Here is a 19,627-nt window from a genome sequence, read left to right as displayed (position 1 = left end):
CCACTCAGGAAAACAGGTCATTGTACACGATAAAAATCTCCAGCGAGTGCTAACAAGACAGAATTCCTAATTTTAAAGATTTGCATCCATTTGAAATTTCCCTGGGGTTTGTCTTCCTAATACCCCCAGTTCACCCACATATTTCCTGTCCTCACCAACTGAGCTGCAGGCTGCACAAAGGAGAGACTGGTTCTCTGCTACGGTTTAAACCTCTCCCCTCAAAAGTGCTCCAGCTCCACAGAGCTTAGCTTAAGCCTTTGCTGGTTTACACACAAGCCAGTCTTCAATGAGTAACAGGCTCTGGTGTGAGGTTGGCTGACAGCACAGACACCGGTTGATGTCCCCACACCAAGCTCTAGTCATTACACAGCTCTGACTTGATGTTGGCTGCTGTTCCTTCCCCGAAAAAGAGCTTAATTCCAGAGAGTCTCAGACCAAAACTTTCTTGCCAAAATGTTTTTTTGTTCAGAATGGTCTGAGGATGTGACGCTACCCATCTTCCTCAGCCATCTCAGCCTTGGTGCTTCAGAGGAAATCCTATCAAACAATTAACTTAGTCTAACCAAAGTCAATGCTTTTACAAATCTAGATCACAAGTTCTCAGCCAAGGTCTTCAAAAATACCTTACACTTCATGTCCTATGGTAACATGGATCTCACTGAACAAAGATGCATTGCTGGTGTGCCTCGGGTCCATTAAATTTCCAACGATGATCTAAAAATGAAAATAAGAAAGTGCTTTATTGCGTTTTTGGTACATGGTGTATCTCCTGTGGTCTCACCTTTGCAACACAAAGGTCTTCTCACACGCTAACAAGCGTAGCCCAAACCCCCTCACTGACAGACTTCAACAGACAAAAAGAGGGAACAGAATTCAGTGAGGTAGCAAAGAACCGAGAAGATTACATAAGAAATTTAACACAGGATGGGTAAAATTGAGCCAGATCAGCCCATGTCTGAAATAAAAGGCAATACCTTCTCTCTGTACCAACATTTCTTGAATAGTCTTAATTGAGTAACACAGATCCCCAGCCCTACCGAAGTTTTCAGGGCATTGAAAGCACTTATTCCTCTCTCCATCTAGGTCTGCTTCAATATGGGGCATACCTAAATGATCAAATGCAGACAGGTGTGTGCTAGGTCCACCTGCAATTCCTGTTACCTATGTTAATGCACAAAGGTTTCCTTCTTCCTCTAAAACTGTGGTTTAATGTTCTTTTTTTTTTTTTTTTTCTTAATTGGCAGAAATGTCATCTTCTTTATTATCATTCATGACCGTCTCGACTGCAGTGAGAGCATTTCCAAGGCTGAGAGATAATCCAGAGCAAGAAACTATAACCCAGAAAATACTACGAGTTGGTTTTGGTTTTTGTTTATTTATTATTTTTTTTTTTTTAGGACTGAAACAGTTCTAGTTCACTGCGTGGGCCCAAATGTGATCTGGTACAAAGAAAAGCACGATACCCACCCAGGGAGGTCTCTTTCTCCGGGAGGAATCCCTGGCTTGCCTGCGGTACTAACACGGCTTGACCGCTTTTAGACCCCACCTGGTTTGGCACTAATTTCCTTGGCTCTTATTATTTGCCTTGCCAACAAATTAAACGCAAACGCTAGCCGGATACTTTTGAATTGTCAGTATTTCTGTTTATTGCCCAGAATGTAAATAATTTCCTCTCTTTTTTTTTTTCAGCCAGCCCAACTACAATTTTCTCCTTAGAACAGAATCAGGTTTTGCTCTTTCTTATGTTTTACGGGATTTTTGGTAAGGCAGAGGCCTCGGGACACCGGCAGAAGGAAAGGAAACACCTCGGCATCACCTCAGAAACCACGCGGAGACGGCCCCAAGCGAAAGGAGCGGCTGCTCCCAGCAGGGCCAAGGTGCCCGGGATGAGCGGCCGGGGGCTTTCCCAGAGCTGCGCCCCCAGCTCCTTTCCCCGCGGCTCACGGAGCCTCAGGCAGCGCAGCAGCGCCTGAGGGGAGCGGGAGGCCGCGGGGAGGCGGGGAGGAGGAGGCGGGGGAGGCGGAGGGGAGCGCGGCGCCGAGGGGCGGGCAGGGCGGGAAGGAGACACCTGGGCGGCTGCGCTGCCTCCTCCTCTCACGTAGGTTTCGACTTTCTTCCCCGCCCGGAAACTTGGTGGAGGAGCCGCGTATCGCCGCTGTCGCAGGCCGAGTTGGCGCCGGGCTGCCCTCGCCGCCTCCCTCCCCTTGCTGGGGGCGAGCGAGCCCCTTCCCGGCGCCGGCAGGTGAGCGGGACCCGGGGGGGCGTGTGAGGGGCCCCCGCCGGGCTGAGGGGCCGGAGGCCGCGGGGGGTCGCGGAGCCGCTGTGGAGCGGCCGAGGGCGGCAGCTGCTGCCCCGGCGGGCGGTTCTCTCAGCCGGGGGCTGCTCGGCCATGGCCGGGCGCAGCGGGGGAGCAAATGTCGGGCTTTGATAATTCTCGTCACACAGGGCGGTAAGCGCGACCGGGGCCGTGTCCCCCGTGGCCACCCCGCAGCCGGGCCGGGGAGGCGGCCGCGCCAAATTCCTTCGCTGGGGGATGGAGAGGTACTAAGTTGGCAAGTTTCTGGCGCTGTACTGGTAATTAATGCAGGAAAAGCCTATAAATAGGAGCTGAGATAACACGCGAAGGAGAGCGAGGGATGTTTCGGAAATGCCTTAAAGGTAAGAAATACAGGTGATGTTAAATATGAGGTAATGTTCTGGAAAGGCTTGTAAGAGGCTTGGAAAAAAAAAAAAAAAAAGGGATGCTATATAACTGGAATGCTTTTATTTTCTTCTAGAAGTTTTCCATGAGGGGTTTAGAGCGGGTGAGGCTGTGTGCTGCTGGAGGGACCGTCCCACTCTGCTTCGCTGCTGGGTTGTGTGCGCTTGACAGCTCTACTTCTGACATTGCCCTCGTTATCTGATTGAAAACCAAGAGAAGAGGCCACAGACAGCTGGTGCCAGCACAGGAGGTGGCAGGGAGAGCAGGATTGCCCCTTTCGGCGGCAGTGCAGGCTTGGTTTGCTTTAAGCCATGCTTGAAATGGCACTTTCAATTCCTTGAACAATTTTTTTTCGGTGCTACTTTAGTGTGGTAAAGTAAGGAATGCAAAATGAGTGTTTCCCTGTTGCTCACCAAACCGGGTCATATTGTCACTGTCCGCTCCAGTATTTTAGACAAGGCAAAAGGATCAGAACTGTATGGATGCTCCATAGGAAACACCATTTCAGCTCAAGTGCAGATAATAAGTGTTAGTGCTGTGCAAAGGGTACGTCAGGGCAGGGTCACAGCATACAAGCCTGCGGAGATAATAAGCAGCCTGGGGAAGTTTCTGTCACTGTCACATGGCCCCAGAGTTGTCCGGTCTAATCCTTCAGCCTCTGGAGATTCCAGAGCAGCCCAAGGTTTGGGTGGCGTGCTGTAGTTTAAAGAACTGTAGTTATCCTCCCGCAGCAACACCGGTTGTGTGCTCTGCCTTTGAGGGACGGCACTGATGTTTGTCCTTGATTCCTGAAGGCCAGAGCTCTTTTGGCAGCTCCCCAGCACAGAGAAAGCAGATTGTGCACATGCCTCCTTCAAAACAAAACTTCTTTCTCTTAAGTTACACACTCAAACTCTTCTACAATGTAACTAAGCAGATGTAGCGTGTCTGCTGCTGAAAAGGGCCTAAGGCAGTGGTAATATTTATTCCCTCCCCCAAAGGGATTTATTTGCTCTCTGAACCGGCTCATGAAGTCAGAACAGTATCAGTGCTTGTGCAGGGAAAAACAAAGGGGTCAGATGGCTGAGGATGAAGCAGTGAAATGATAAACAGGAGGCCAACCTTTTCTTGGGGTTCTCTAGCTGTTGGAAAACTCAGCTGTGCTGTAAATCCACCCCTTCATTCACCTGATTTATGTGTCTGCTCTAGTATGCAAGCTCGATGCGTATGTAACTCATTTAAATAACAGAGGTGCACTAGCATAAAACCCCAATGAAATGGAGAGAAGGCCTGTGGCATACAGCAAAAAGGAACCTCATCTGTTGAAAGACAAGTTTCTTTCAAAGTTTCTAACCAAATGAATAGTGAGGGAAGTGAGCAAGAGTTAAAAACCAAACCACATGGCCTGGGGTGTGAGAGCTGTAAAAGGTGGAAGGAATAAGCTCCAGAAGGGACCTGGCAGCTAAATGACCTCAAAAAAACCCCCACGGAGTTCAAAGATACCTGACGAAACAGGCTGCAGATTATTTTGGATAACATTAGTGCTACCTGAATGGCAATTCCTGTAACTTCAATTAGAAATTGTAATGAATGGTTTTGTAAACCCTGGTAGTGCTGTATTTCCCTAAGTATGGCTAATAGATGAATTAACACATTCTTATGACATTGTGGAGTTTTAGACTTAATAGTATAATAAGAATAAACTTTAAAAATGCCAGAGTACAGTATCTGTAGTCCACAAAGCAACTCCTGCTGTATTTTCTTACTCTTCCTTGTGCATTGCTATCTATTTCTTGTTTCTGCATTAAAAAAAAAAAATCCTGCTGAGATGGCTATATTGATTTAACTTTGGAAATCAAGCTGCATCATTTCATTCTGATTGTGTATATCTTGCCAGAGTAGTTGCAGCTGTTGTCTTACTCACAGGCCTGAGTATGTTTTGCTGATTTAATACAAAACCCTCTTGTTTGGCTTCTCCTTCTCAGCTTACTTTAGTGGGACTGTTCATACAGTTGTTAGGAATTGTATTTGACAGTCCCTGGTCAGTTTATGTTCCCTGATTTATAACACACAAAATGTTGCTCTTGGCTTAGAAATTTCTTGACATGAATTGAGTTTGAAAATATGAAAATATCTGGCAATATTTTTGATACTTTGGACAAGAACTTGCCCGTGAGCCAGTGTTTCATGAACCATCTGAAGTGTTAGAGAGGATTTAGATGAACATGCGTAGCAGGAATTACTCTGCTGGTCCAGGAAAAAGCACTCAAAACTGGAAGGAGGGAAACAGAATAAAGCTGGAGGGATTTGGAGAGACAATCAGCAGCACATGGGCAAAGGCTGATTTTTTGTGTATATAGTGGTGCCATGAGCTTAGAGGGTCTCTGCACATTTTGTTTGAAGACTGTACTATTCCTTATTTTGAATATTCTGGAAGTGATGCACTGCAAGGGATTATGTATCTGAAAAAACGTGTTGTACAGCTCTGTCTGCTCTTTGCCTGGGCTTTAACTCATGTGAGTTTTGTAAACAGCTGCAGCAGACTCTCTCTTTAAAAGCTGATTTTTCTGACAGTTAAAAAGGGGTTGAGATAAAAATTGACCTGCTCCTCTGCAAGTTTAAGGGGCTCCCCTGTGACATCAGTTGTGTTGCACTTGTTGAAACTCCAGTAAATCATGATCGGCCCTATTTGTAAAGTTCTCAGACTTATTAACCTACCACCTCTAGGCTCATAAATAACAGATAAATTCTTCTCACCTAGTAAGCATGATTGCAGGTCTTGAAATAGAAAATAAATAAATAAAGCAGTCCCTGCCCTGGGAACCTTAGATCTGAGGATATCCTCTTTTACATGGTCTCAATCGGTAGTGGGCAAAAATTGCTGTATGATTATTTCGAGTAGGATACATAAAAATAAACATAATGGGTCTTCTGGGCCTTTTTGTACATATGATTAAAAAAAAAAACTTCCCTATGAGATCAACACCTGAGGCCATTTGTTAATCTCAACAGGCTGAAAACGAGCAGAGAAAGGAGATTGTTGTCTCCACAACTCAAGGTCATTCACGGGTGGCTAAGGAAGAATGTGGTTGCTGCACTGATTTGTGGATAGTGGAAGGACTTTGGTCTGTTGTTCCAGCTCTTTTAACTGGTGAGGCAGCCACGCCTATTTTAAAATTATTTTTAGAACAAGGGAAAATATAATTCTCAATTTACATATACTGCGAATGTGTGCCCAATAATGTAAGGTAACGATGGTTTTTAAAGACTTGTTTCTGATACTAGCTCGGACGCAGCTTTAAATCAGGATAAGATTTGGGGGGGAAAAAAAAAAGCCTCTTGCAGTTTTGTTTCCCCCTGGTTAAGTCTAAGGTCAACAAGATACACTAGGAGAAACTGTATGATGAAAAGGCGTCTTAAATTACAAGTGCAACTGCACTTAAGCTCATGAACCTGTAATACAGATGTCCTAAGCAGCAGAACGTGTCTCAAGTCTTTCAAAAATGAGCCATAATACTGTTCTGTAAATCTCTAGGGGAATGTAAGTCTTAATCCTGAGTTTGTTTGTTTGGGTTTTTTTTTAAACTTTTTCCTATAGTGCTTTTTTCCTTGCATTTTAACTACTTGGCTGTCATCTGTGGTGAAGGGCATCCAGGTACTGGTTGCAGCAGCCGCAGCTCTGCCTGCCCACAGGCACTGGCAGGAGTTTAAACTAAATTCAAACTGAGCTGCGCGACACCCCGAGGGGCCGCAACTTGAGAAGATGTGGGCTAGGGATTTAGGTGTTGGGTTTTTTTTGTTTAAATGAAGATAACTTGCTTTATTTCTTTCCCCTTTACCGCGATCTAACGGTAAGATGAAGCGTAAAAGGGAATTACAGACTTAATTATCTTTTAATTCAGTTTTTTTAGTCAGTGGGAACAAGTTTGGGCTAGCAAGTACTTTGCACTGGTTTTGATAAAATGTCTTTACCCCATGAAAAGAAGTCTGCGGTATCATTTATTGAGCAGAGTGATATGTCCTCCTGTTGCTGACGGCATCAAGCACAGGCTGGGGCCACCGAGGGGTAAAAAGAGCCAGGACTGGGGAAAGTTGCTGGTCCTTCTAGAATAGTGCTCTCTGACGTGCTGCATGCTTGTTGCTGATTATTAGTTTTATTTTGCAGAATTTAAATTCCAAGAGCCTGTTGATATAAAGGGATGCTGTCATAGACTGCGCTAAACTCTTTAACTTAAAACAGAGAACCGTAAAAAAAAAAAGCCAAATTGCACTGCTATAACTGGGACCAGAATTTGACTTGGTGTGGGTAGTGAAAAGTTCTGTGCTGGTTTGTCCTGCAGTAAAGCCCTGGTCTGATGTTTCTGATGTTAACAACTGTAACTACCTGTCTGTCGATGGGAAATATTTCATCACCAGGTGCGAAACTGCTTTCATGCTGTTGGATCGCTTATGGTAAAGTTATGTAGACAACAGTATTTGCAAAAGTGTTGTTCGGTTGGTTGGTTTTTATTTTAACTTATATAGAAAACAAGTGATTTCATGCTTAAGGTTGAGAATAGCCAAGATTAGTTTCTGTAAACTGAAATTAATTTTAGTTTAAAGTAACATTTGATAGAGTGTGATAGAGATTAAAGCTTTGTAGGACTTTCTCACGAGACAGGCAAGGCTTAGAGCTACAGAAATACCATATGCCTACCAAAAGCAAGTCTCTCTCTTCCCCCTCCCTGCTTCTCACATTACTTTTAAATATATTTGATAATGACTACCATGGTAACGATATTTGAACGGTGACATTTAAAAACATACTGTTATTATAATATATATTATATATATTATTATAATGCACAGTCTGCTTCTTCCCGTCTATGCTTTGGAAACTCTGTGATAAGAAAGCATCTGCTTTTTTCTGACCTACATAACAAATCCAACACCCAGATCACAAACGGACATGATGCAGAGGTTTTGTTTCATCAGGCTACTGCAAGAATAATAGCTATAAGGGCTGGCTAGTTATGGAACCTTATACCCGAGACAAACCCCTACACATCACATACTTATTTCAGATTCTATAAGACATGGTGCTATTTTCTTTCTACAGACAAGAAATTTACAGGTTGACACATGTGGTAAGAGCATCTAGTATTCATATATAGCCAATAGACACATGATCTCTGCCTCCTGTCCTCAAAAGCTAACCCAGCTCTTTGGAAAGTGTGCTTCCAGATATTTAGATGAACTTAAATCTTAACATCAAATCTCCTAATCCCTCTTTGGTTTGGTTTTGGGCTTTTTGCTTTAATTGCAAAGAAATTTTGGTTATTAATTACAGATTAGGTCCTTTATGCTTACATTATAGCATTGGATTCTTTGGGTATAGAAAGCTTCTCCCACAAACATCAAACTGATTTTTAGGGATAAAAATTGCAGATAGCTGCCAAATTCAAACTGTAGGTGATGTGAGGGTGGAGGTAGGGGTATTTAATTTCATAGAGAGAGACAATTTGACAGAAGAAACAGAAGAAAATCCACGCATGCTGCCAGTGGTGGAACTTCCATAGGAGTCTTTGGGTCAAATTCTGCAAAGAAGCAAGTTGATCTAAGTGAGTGGTACAACAGAAGAATTCCTGCGAGCATCAAGTTGAGTGGAAGACAGTGTATAGAAAGGATGGTGGATATAGCAGAAGCATTTAGCAATGGTGAGAAAGCAGGAAGAAATATAAATAAAACAGCTTTTTCTGCAGCACTTGTCTTCACTTCTGTTTGAGGCCATTTAATTTATTGATTTTTCAGAGCAGTATGTTAAAATAGTTACTGTTTAATCCCCTTGGAAGAAAAGTGTAGGTAGAAAACATTTTGCACCACTACTTAATTCCTTAGGAAGAAGGGAGGAGAGAGGAAATTTATTGGTTCTTCTTACCTAGATAATATGAATTGAACAATAACACCAGAATTTCCTGCTCTGTAGAAAGAATTGGGATTAATTGTTGAAATTACTTTTGAATAATCCCACTGCTGGGTCCCTGGTGAGACAGTTACTGTTCTGTGGTATCATTAACTGAGCTGAGAAGCAAAGGTAGTGAGAGAAATGAATTATAAGTGCCAGCTTCTTAATTTTTCATGTCAGCTTTTCTTCCTCTTAAAGTTAGGTGTATATTTGCAATTTAAGCTGTTGATTGCTAGTAAGATTTTAAAAATAAGAAAAGATCGCTTAGTTTTGTATTACTTATGTTGAGCTTCAAAGAGACTAATAAAACAAGGTTTGGTTTTGGTTTTTTTTCAAATCTATCTTGAAGGGCAGTATGTTAAAATGGCAATCCATATGCCACGCTGGAGAGCTGATGTTGCAAAAGTTGCTGAGGAGAAAACTCCTTGGGATAGTCTTGCCCTAGTCAACCACGCCTTTTGGCACGTCTCTCAAACAGGGTTTCCTGGAATAATAAGTCTTTTCTAGTATAACAGGATAATGTCTCTGATCATAATTAATGGAAACACAATTGATTTTCTGTTTTCTAGTTGAGAAAACGGTTACTTGCTCAGAAGCCCAAGCAGAGAAGACACAAAATTGTCCAACGAGCACAGAAACACCAGGGAGTTAAAATACAATTTATTTTCAAATTTGTGGTTAAATAAAGGGCATAAATGATGTGGGCAATCAAAACTTTAAAAATTTTTGCTCTTCCTTTGTACTGAGCACAGTAAAGCTGCTTTGATTTAGAGTTTCTTAACTGAAGTGTTCATAAATGTGTGGAGCAGTGGGTCGTGGAGGTGGCTTATCAGGAACCCTTTGGCTTGAAGGCAAGGTCAGTCGGTGAAAGGGTTGCTGCTTATTTAGCTGTATAAATTTACCATTTCCAGAAGCTTTGACTTCCCACTTCCCCATTCAGTGGCCCGATCTTCAGCGAAATCAGAAAATAATAAAGATAACAGGATATTGTATCACCACCTGAAACTATTCCTGGGTTTGGTATTGTGCTTTTTTTGTAAAAGTTAAAAATCCTCTGATATTTCCCCACTGTTCTCTGTGCTGCTCCTGTAAACTCAGGACAGTTTACTCAGGGTTGTGAAACGCTGCAGCAGCCACACGGGGAGTGTTTGCTCAGGACATCAGTGTGTTTTGTATAAAACCTGCCCTATTTCACCTGTGTGAAATCCTCAGTCAAAATAGCAATGACATTTGCCAAAAAGCCCTGTTACAGAACACTGCCACAATGTACTCTTCCCAACTCTAGAAATAAACAAAATTGCCATTCTGTGAAACACAAAACTTCTTAACTGAGTGAAAACTGTTGGAGGAAAGTTTAGCAAAAGTTCTGCCCCTTTTTCTTATGGTTTATTGCTAGAGCACCAGATTTCTACGTTACGGCCCATCTTGAACTTGCTTTTATGTAAGGAGATGGTTTTGGGGTTGGTGCCTCACTGGTGCGTGCCCTCAGTCATCTTAATCCAGAATGTCCTGGTTTTTGTTTTGTCTACCCCCCAAAAAATTAATTAATTGTTTAGCCTTTAGTTGGAATGTTGCATTTCCAGTCTCCCAGGGGAATGTAGCTATAAATATAATAACTGGCATAATTAATGTAGTGCACTATTACATAGCAGTATACGTGGGGCATGCGCCCTGCAATTTCAAAGCCAACTTCTATATTGGGGTTTTCAATAACACAGTCTATAAGTGCTAACCTACAGGTGCATAAAAACATAAACCCGTTGTATTTCCAAAATATTTTCCATGGTACAAGTAATTTTTTTTAATATTAAGAACTAGTTATTTGACAGATTGATGTTGTTATTTTTTAACTAAAGCAGCATCAGACATTCCTCTAGCCATCCTAATCTGTTAGGAAAAATTTTATACTTCTGTTTTGTGTCCTTATTGCAGACTGGCTACATGTTTTTCTATTTTGCAATAAGGAATATGCTCTGGCTCACTTACCATACTTGTCTTATAAATCAGTTAGTTAATACAAACGGTCTTGATTTTCTTTTTTTGTTGTTGTGGGGTTTTGTTTGTTGGTTTGGTTTGGTTGTTCTTGTTTGTTTTTCCCAGGAGTTTTCTATGTGATCTGAGGTAGGTCACTTGAGATCATATTCGGGGATATACTAAAGTGTTAAATTCCCAGGAGCTGATGCCTCTGTGGGTTTGTATTTTATCCCCTGGTGATGTAATTTCTCGGTCTTTAAATGGGATTAGCAACAATGCTTATACCTTGCAGAGATGTCATCAAGGGAAATATGTTCTTGACTGAAAGTGACTGGTATCAAAAGCTGGAATTGTAGGAGCAGACAGGGCTGGACTGAATTGTGCCCTGATTTGTACTCCCCACTAACAACGTCAGAGTGAAATGCCCTAAAAACAAGGAGCACGAGGTGCACTTGGAAATGCTGAGGCTTCAGATGATAAGGTTGGCAGCCAGGTGCCTCAGACACAGTTCCTTTTCGGTGCCTGTAGCTCAAGTGAAGGCACCGTGTTGGAAAGATTTATTAAAAAAAAAATTTTTAAAAAGCATAATTATCTAGTAAAGCTGTAGAGTATCTCATCAGTGGTGTTTACAAGTCCGAGGTGCTTTGGAGAACTGAATGGACTTTGTCCATGAGGAATGGTGCTGGGTGGTTCACCGTTGGGTGGTTCTGGCATCCTCCCTACTAGAGCTGTTACCAGCGTTGTAGATGTGCAGAGGGGTGTACATCTGTGCCCCAGCAGAGTTAAAACAAGAACAGACAATGTGTTAATATTGTCAGGAAAATAGATTAGACAACCTGATAAGTCTTCCTTTTTTTAAAAAAAAAGTCTATTCTTTGAGTCAGTGTTACAGTACAAGAAATCATACTTTAAAAAAAAGAGCCAACAGTGATTAAAAAAAAATACAGTAAAGATAAAGGTGATCCCAAAGAAATATTTTATTTTGCACCACACAGTGTAAGAAACACGGAAATATAAAGAGATTTCTGCTGGTTTTTCTTTCAGTCCTTTGTCATATATAGGAATAGGTGTATTACATTCTAAATAATTGAGACTCCAGAGGCACTCCTTGCATTATATTTTAGAACAGCAGAGTCCCTTAGAACAGCAACATGTGTATATTTTGGGCTTTAACATTTTCATGTAGCCAGCAAGTAGTAACTCGGGACCAAGGTAGATCCTTATTTTCTGATTCCCTCATACTATGTGCATTGTGCACATGATTTTATGATTCCATCACACTATGTGTGAGGCTCAAGGGAATGTGCCACTTAAGGTGGCATTTTGGAAGGAAGCCGGAGAGGTGGAATGGTCCAACAAAAAGAGCAACACAAGAACAAGGGGGGTTGTTGGGGTTGGTTTGACCTTCAGAGGTTAGAACAAATAACCAAAATTTGCTGGAAACTGCAAAAGATTGAGTATATATCCAACTTCCCCCCTAAAGCTGGAATCCTGGGCACTCTGGACAGACTCTTGAAACTCATCTGTTTCAAACTAGGCTGAGGGGAACCGTGCCTGTTATGTTGAAACGATGCCTCTTCTAAGCCACTTAAAATCTGTCTTGTTGTGCTGGAGTAGTCATCTTTGCTGAATAAGATGTTTGCAATTTTCCTCTTACAGAACACGTGTGTTCTGACGGCCCCGCGGAACACGCGGCAGGCGTGTTGGAGCCTGCTGTCCTCCCCGCGCCGCTCCTGCCTTGCCGAAGGGTGTGGGCTGCTTCTCATCACCGAGGTGTCGGGATTAGGTTCCCCGGTGTCTGTCTCTTCCTTATTGAAAGGACAGTGGTGTAAAAGTAGAATTCACCTTGGCGCTTTTGAATTAAATCTTCGCCCCTTGTTTTCGAGGACCTAGAAGTGAGAGGGTGGAACAGCTTAGAGTTACAGGGAAGAAAAAAGCAGCAAGATCTTGGTGATACTTTTATCTTCCATGAGTTTTGAAGTTACTCATAAATAGGGTTCATCTTGTATAACCTTTAAACACAGAGAGCAGCAAATGAATTTGGTAAATAATCTCAAAAAAACCCCATATAAAAGTAGTTTATCAGGAAAATTACCGTGGGGTTTGTTTTTGCTGAGAAAGTAGATTCCTTTAATCACTTGCCAAAGTTTTATGCAAGTACTACAACCCAAAGCAGAGGTATTTCTGATGGGTAGATGTTTGCCTTGGAAACATGGTGTTTCTTTAACTGCTGGTGCTGAGCTGATTGATTAGAATTGGTAGGTGACGTTCAGTGATTGTCTGATGTCGAAATGTTTCCTTTTTGCTTGTAAAATCATTCAAGATCAAATAAAGACTTTTTATAAGGCAAACAGCAGGAACGCGTGTTTCAAATGGGGTACGTACCAAAGAACAGGGGTATTTCTAAGAGGGTACTGCATGGAAACAGCTGCTTTGATTCGCTTGGGTGCTGTGTGTGAACCGTGTGTTCTCTTTTGGGGCGCACCAAGTCGGTCATGCAAGAGTTAAGGAGTAAATGCGAACAGAAGAGCCAGGTTTGTAGGTCCAGCCCAAGTGCTTTGCTCAGGGGGAAGATGCTTTCTGGCGCAGGAACAGCAGGAGGAGAAGCAAACAACTCCTGCCTGGTGCCCACCTGGAACCGTGACAGTAACGTCTTAATCTTTTGAAGCGAACAAGTTTCTATGGCTAGGTAAAAATCAGCCTCTAAAACGGCTTGATTCTCTTGGTGATATGTTATCCCTTTAATTAAATAGCTGACTTACGCTTTACAATTAATTGGAGTGATGTGTGATTTTTATTAGAAACCCATGACTAATTTTTTCTTGCCGTTCTCGCTATCTCATTGTTCTTGCCTGCCCTCCTCCAAAGCTGCTGCGTGCCAGCCATGTCCTGCGGGCACTGGTGCAGACCTGCATTCGCTCTTGCTGAGGCTTTTACCTCTTCCAGACAAAGCAATTGTTTTCAGATATTTTCCATGTCATCTTTCAGAATTTTTCCATTTCATCACAGTTCTGTGTTTTTTTTTTTTTCTTTTAAAAGGCTCTGGGATTTTTTACATAGACTTAAAAAAATGCACCAAATCTCCCCCAAAAACCTCACCACCGCAACAAAACCCTCCGCTGTGTAATACGGTGTTATCTTCATTTAGTACCACATTTCCTACTTCATTAAAATAACTGTGAGGTTAAAAAAAAATCCTTCCTGCATTAGTCTCTGTGCCTGTAATCTGCTAGCGAACTGAAGTGAATTTAATATTTAATTACAATAGGCAAGATTCAAGATGGATGTGCCTGGAGACATCTCTGTTATTAATAAAATCAGTAGAGTGGCAGCTACAAAGAGCTCAGTTTGCCCCTTATTTTATTCTCCCTGACTGCAAGAAGCTGAAGCTCAAGCCTTTCTGTAATGTTACAACAAACCATGATGTGGACAATTATTTACGTTTTTTCCACTTAGGAAGCTCTAGTCTTTTCATAGGAAACTTGTTTCCATGGGTGAACTTCGGCATGGATGAGTGGGGAACAATGCATTGTTTGTTAAAATGAACTTTTTTGAAGGGAGTGGGCTTAAAAGGAAGGAAATGTGGTTTAGATTTAAGTTTCTTTTGAAATTTCTTCCTCTTCTTTTTCCTCATCCCTCCCCAAAACACGAAACAAAAATCCAAGCAGCTAGAAGTCCCCAAACTGATGTTTCACCATAACATATCTTCGAATTATTTGGTATAATGTGGAAAGCCAGAGAGGAAAGTTGTCTGTTTAAAAATCACTACATTGGTTATCCTTCCCTTCCCTCTCTGGGTTGTTTTTCCTGGAAAACCTGCAGCTTTTGTCTCAGATTTCTAGTTCCTGTGTTTAGCTGGGTTTTATCTGGTCTATGTCACTGGTGGGCATAAAGTAATATTAATATAAGCTTCAATTTATCCATGTGCTTAAACATTTTGCTGAATGAGGTCCTTGCGTTCTCTGATCCCTGGGTTGATCATTCCCAGGGTCACTCTGGAAGAACCCTAAGGTGAGGGTGAAGATACCGGGGGGGAACTGAAGGCAGGAACACGATTTAATTTTTAATGGGCTAGAACTAGAGTGGCCAGTTGGCTGGAAATCTTTCTCTCCCTTTCCTTAGAGGTCCCCTGTGCGACAGCTGCTCCGTGACACGTTTCCCGGCTGCTGGGCCGAGCGTGCCCGCTCCTGGCTCTCATGGCTGATCCTCTGGCAGAAGAACACGCGTCCCAAGCCAATGAACTCTGCTGCGAGTGCGGGCAGTTCCACCTCTTGCTGGACAATCACCTCTACAACTTCCAGGATGAAGTGGATGATGAACTCATCTGCCACATCTGCCTTCAGCCTCTGCTCCAGCCTATGGACACCCCCTGCGGACACACGTACTGTTTCAAGTGCCTTGAAAACTTCATGCAGGAGTACAACTTCTGTCCCATGGATCGGAAGAAACTCTCTTTCCAGCAGTGCCACAAGTCCAGCCTTCTAGTACGAAACCTCTTGGATAAGCTGGTTGTCTTGTGTCCCTTCAAGGCAGAGTGCCAGCAGATAATGCAGCGGTGTGAACTAGAAGCTCATCTGCAGAACAGGTGCATTCCCATTTACATTGTGTTATTGCACGTTGTATAATGCCATCTGTCTCTTGTGCTTCTGACCAGAAAGATCCATTCTCAGAACTTAAACTGGGGCAAGGTGGGACACCAGAGATGAGAGAGGGTGAGGCCAGAAAGGTGGGTGGGTGAAGACAGCATAATTATGTGTGTGTTAGGAAGGGCAGCTCGTGCTGCAGAGGTGCAGGGTGAGGTGCTCCCCCACTGCCGTGCAAGTTGTCCGCAGACACACAATCTATCAAATGTGTATAAATTTGTGTCTTCTGATCTGGGGCACCTGACTCTGAAAATTATTACAAACATGCTTATTCTTGTTTCACTTGCGCAGAGAAGAAAGACAGGTACAAAGTCAGCACTCTGAAAGCAAGGGATGGTGCACTGTTGCCAGTTTAATTGGTCCAGTTAAGATGTGCAATACAATAAATCTTTGATCCAAATCATGTAAGTCCCTTCAAGCTGCACGTTATGCCATTGCTGAATCATCTACTTACAGTTCTATTAACTTCCCTCATTCTTTTGCTGAGAAAGAGAAGCATATGAAAAATACTTTTTCTTTTTTTTTTTTCCACCCATTGAGCAGAGGAAGGGAGACTTTTTTTCTTGTTCTTGTCAGCAGAGATGTGTTTTGGTGCTTCCACTGCTGGTTGAGCTGGTGGCAGGCAGAATATTGTAGCTTTCAAAGAAGTGACAAAGAGCTCTCGCCATGGCGCTTGAAGAACACGTGTTCCTACCTAGTTAATGATTGCAGGAGAGGGAGCGAAGTGCAAGCCCTGCTGCAGGTGGAAGCAGACCTTCACTGGCACTGTGTGTTTTGTCAGTGGGCAAGGAGAAATGCAACACGCTTGTTTCCCCTCAGCTGTGTTGTAGCTGTTTGTGGCAATGACATACTGTAAAAATAGGTCAGGCAGTGTGCAGGGAGCAGTCGCGCTCAGGATACCTTTGCAGTTCCAGCCAAGGATGTGTCCTTGCGGTTCTTGCTCGTCTTTGGTACCCACAAGCTGAGAGCTGTTAGAGCCAGAGGAAGTGACGGAAGATGCTTGTGTGTGCTTTTCCCTTGATCTATGAAAGCTTATAATGTCCTTTTTTCTTGAGCTAACTCTAAGTGCTGCTTTCTTGTTAGCAGGCAGGGCTGAAGGCTCAGATGGCAGGGACAGGGCTGCCCAGATGTGCAGCTGTTCTGTCGCTGGGGCCTTGGCCCATACCAGGGCTGAGCCTTCCTCTCTGCTCCAAAAATCTACCCTGGTACCAGGAAACTGCTGTCACTTGGTAATCCCTTTGGCAGGGGAGTTAAACACAGAAGAGGGAGGCACCCCGAAATGTTTATGTTAGAGACCTGTCTGGAAACACGCTCTTATACGTTTCATAGTTCTTTGTATCATCCTTAGGGGGGAGTGTGTTCTGAAAATTGAGACTATTTCACCTGGCCTGTAAGAATAGTTAGGCTGAAAAACAAAAAAACAAACGAAAAGATAAAAAACACTGAGATTTGAGTGTTCCTGGTTTTTTAGTTTTAAGTGAGATTATTTGATAGCAAGAGACTTATGGAAATAAGCACCTTGCAACTTGTTTTCTTGGGGGATTTCTCTGCCCTTTGCAAAATGAATTTGTTCCTTGACATCTTAAGAGGGACCTGTGCACAAGTCAGTCAATCAGCTTCTGTCTTTAAGTTTCAGGGTCATCTTACTGCTTGGAGAATAAATGACTAGAAATAAACCAGTGGAAGTAATACCAGCATGAGACTTGTTGAGCCAGAATGTAAATAGACAAGTTTAATTTGAAAAGTGACTCTGGTAAACACCCAATACTACTCATGTCTCTGAAAGTGATGCTTTTGCATTCATCACCCTCCTCACCTGACACCTTTTTCTTATAAGTACTCTTGATAAAAGAGCTTGTTTTTCCTCACTCGTTTTGCTGAGATAGACTGGCTGTGGTGTCGCTCCATACAGAGCGCATTGTGTTGAATGGAGAATTACGTCTTGAACCTCTGTGTGGGGAGCAGTCGGTGGGATTATAAACTCCTCTAAGTTGCCCCGATTCAAGTAGAGCTGCCACCTGCATGGACTGGAGGTGGAATGCTGTCCGAGGGTCAGATCTCATTCAGCAACAACAACAACAAAAGGCAAGCCTGACTTGCTGCTCTTGCATGTTACTGGTTTGTTAAAAACAAAGCCTGATTCAAGGCTAAGCTTGAAACTTGAGCCACTTCCTTTGCATAAAGATACAGTTCACAGTCATCTCTAGAAGGCCCAAGCTAAGTATTTGCTTATATTTTAAGAAGTATTGTTTTCTTCGCTGAGTGTTTGCCAGGTAAATATTTAGCAAGGGAGACTCTGGTTCCTATTGCATTCCCCTTTTAAAAATAATTTGCTTAATAATTTTGAAAGTAATATAATAACAAGCCTGCTCTTAAGCTGATAAAAGTAGAAGCTGAAGGTCAAATGAGAATAAATTTTAGCATCTATGATACGAGCTTTGCATCTGACGAGAGATTGAACGTGCTTGTTCACATATCTTTGTCAGTCAGAGCCTGCATGTGCTGGGTTAACCACGCAGGCAGAGACTAAACTCTCACAGTCCCTGACAATCTCTCTCTAGGTGTCCTGGTTTCAAGAAATACAAATCTGAACTACAGCGGAAAAAGAATCCCGTTTCCAAAGGGAAGGAAGATCCTCCTGCCAAGGTGGAGCCAAACACAGCCAAGGACCCAGAGGTACCAAGCGGAGGGTCATCCCTTGTGGCAGAAAGCTCCGCAGCTGCTGTGGTGTCGCTGGGGACTGCAGAGCCTGGGCTGGTTAATCCAGCTTTTGAGGAGACTGAAGAAGGTGAGAGTTTGATACAGAAATGTAATTACGTAATTAACTTTTATAATATAAAAATGAGGTAATTATCTCAGACAATTCGATTTTTCAAGTATCCCCCAACATTCTTCGATACCCTCAATGCTATTCAGCCATTAGTAGCCATTGCAGTAATCTCTTTCCTCAGTTTGTCCTTGAGCAGAAGGGAGACACATTCACGCACATCAGGTGTGGTGGGATCTGCTCACAAGCACAGAACTGCCTGTGCAAAACGATGTGGAGAATCTCTGTTAGACTGCAGTGAATGTTTGCAGTATTATTTGTAGGAACAAAGGCAGTCCCTGTCAGCGTGAACATGGAGTGCTTCAAGCACTTACAGAAGCCAAATAATTAGTGACTAGGAAGTGTTCCAGCTTCTTCTTAATCTTAAGTTAAATATACAGTCAGTTTCCTGGAGTGGTCAGTGCCTCCCTAATGGTGTGAGGTGTGTTTTTATAGCATAACTTAGTTTTTGGATTAAAGCCTTGCAGATAAAAGTAACCATCTCCACTTCAGTGTAGAACCCCTTGTCTCGACCCCTGCTAGAAGGCAGCAGCGTGGAAATCTTGGTCCTTTGTTTCACACTTAGTCTCAGTTTCCAAGTGCTCTGGTGCCGGAGCTGGCAGTTGCTGTGCTCGTGTTGGGTTTTATACACAGGTCAGTATACTTCTCTGTTGGCTTTTTCAAGAAGTACACCCGGGCCAGGTTGTGCCTCTCCCGTGTGACAACCGCACTTCACCCTGACAGGCAGCACGCTTGGCTTCGTTAGCGTTGGGCCTGCCTCAGAGTTGCAGTGCTGGTAGATTTATTATGACTTGCTAACAACGACTTTCATCTTCAAAGTGTCTGAGAAGCATTGCTTCGTCTTCAGGATGCTGTGAAATAGGTAAACATCACTCCTGTTTTAAAACGGGGGGTTGGGAAAAGAGGAGAAACGGAAATTAGAGGAGGGAAGTTGCCTGCAGTGAAGTCACCGCAACAGCAGACCAGTAATTACAGCTCAGGAGTTCCCTTTTCTAATGGGCATCATGGAATTTGGCATTTGTTATGTGTGCGCTTCTGGTAGTCCAGCTGTCACAGTAGAAAAATAAATCTCTAAATGTTAAGCGAAACACACTGAATGCCCTTTAATAAAACTCAAGAAATAATAATGAAAGAGTTTAAATTTGCCGTAAGCTAAGAGAAGATGGGAAACATTCTGGAGAAACTGTAAAGAAACAGGCTTTTAAAGTTTTTAATCTGACCTATTCTTTCCTCTCCTGATAGCTGCTTTCCCTCCAGACACTACTTTGAACACAACCTGCCAGCGTTACAAATATTATGGTGCTATGTGAAGGAAAATTCTGTTAATATGTTGGGGTTTTTTTGCTTCATTTCCATGATCAGACCTTCCTCAGAGAACTAGTCTTGTGGCTGAAACGAACACAATTGAAATTCACCGAGAAGACCTGGAGGAAGAGCTGGGGATGAGGATAGTTGGCGGTAAAGACACCCCGCTAGGAAACATCGTTGTTCAGGAAGTCTTGCGGGATTCTGTCATTGCTGCGGATGGAAGAATAGCACCTGGGGACCATATTCTTGAG

The 19,627-nt window shown here is 42.9% G+C and overlaps 1 protein-coding gene across 1 annotated transcript in view; it reads left to right on the top strand.

Annotated features, from left to right (window-relative positions):
* The first annotated feature begins 2,115 nt into the window (after nucleotides 1–2,115).
* The window catches only part of LOC135993356 (ligand of Numb protein X 2-like), a 31,217-nt gene continuing 13,705 nt past the window's right edge, over nucleotides 2,116–19,627 (top strand). The window contains exons 1-4 of the mRNA XM_065643162.1: nucleotides 2,116–2,242; nucleotides 14,721–15,183; nucleotides 17,803–18,029; nucleotides 19,431–19,627. Of these exons, the coding sequence (XP_065499234.1) occupies nucleotides 14,795–15,183; nucleotides 17,803–18,029; nucleotides 19,431–19,627 (813 nt within the window). The 5' untranslated portion in view covers nucleotides 2,116–2,242; nucleotides 14,721–14,794. The remainder of the gene's footprint in view (nucleotides 2,243–14,720; nucleotides 15,184–17,802; nucleotides 18,030–19,430) is intronic.

The sequence above is a fragment of the Caloenas nicobarica genome, chromosome 12 (assembly GCF_036013445.1).
Source record: "Caloenas nicobarica isolate bCalNic1 chromosome 12, bCalNic1.hap1, whole genome shotgun sequence".
Lineage (NCBI taxonomy): Eukaryota > Metazoa > Chordata > Aves > Columbiformes > Columbidae > Caloenas > Caloenas nicobarica.
This window is presented reverse-complemented; position numbering and strand designations above follow the sequence as displayed.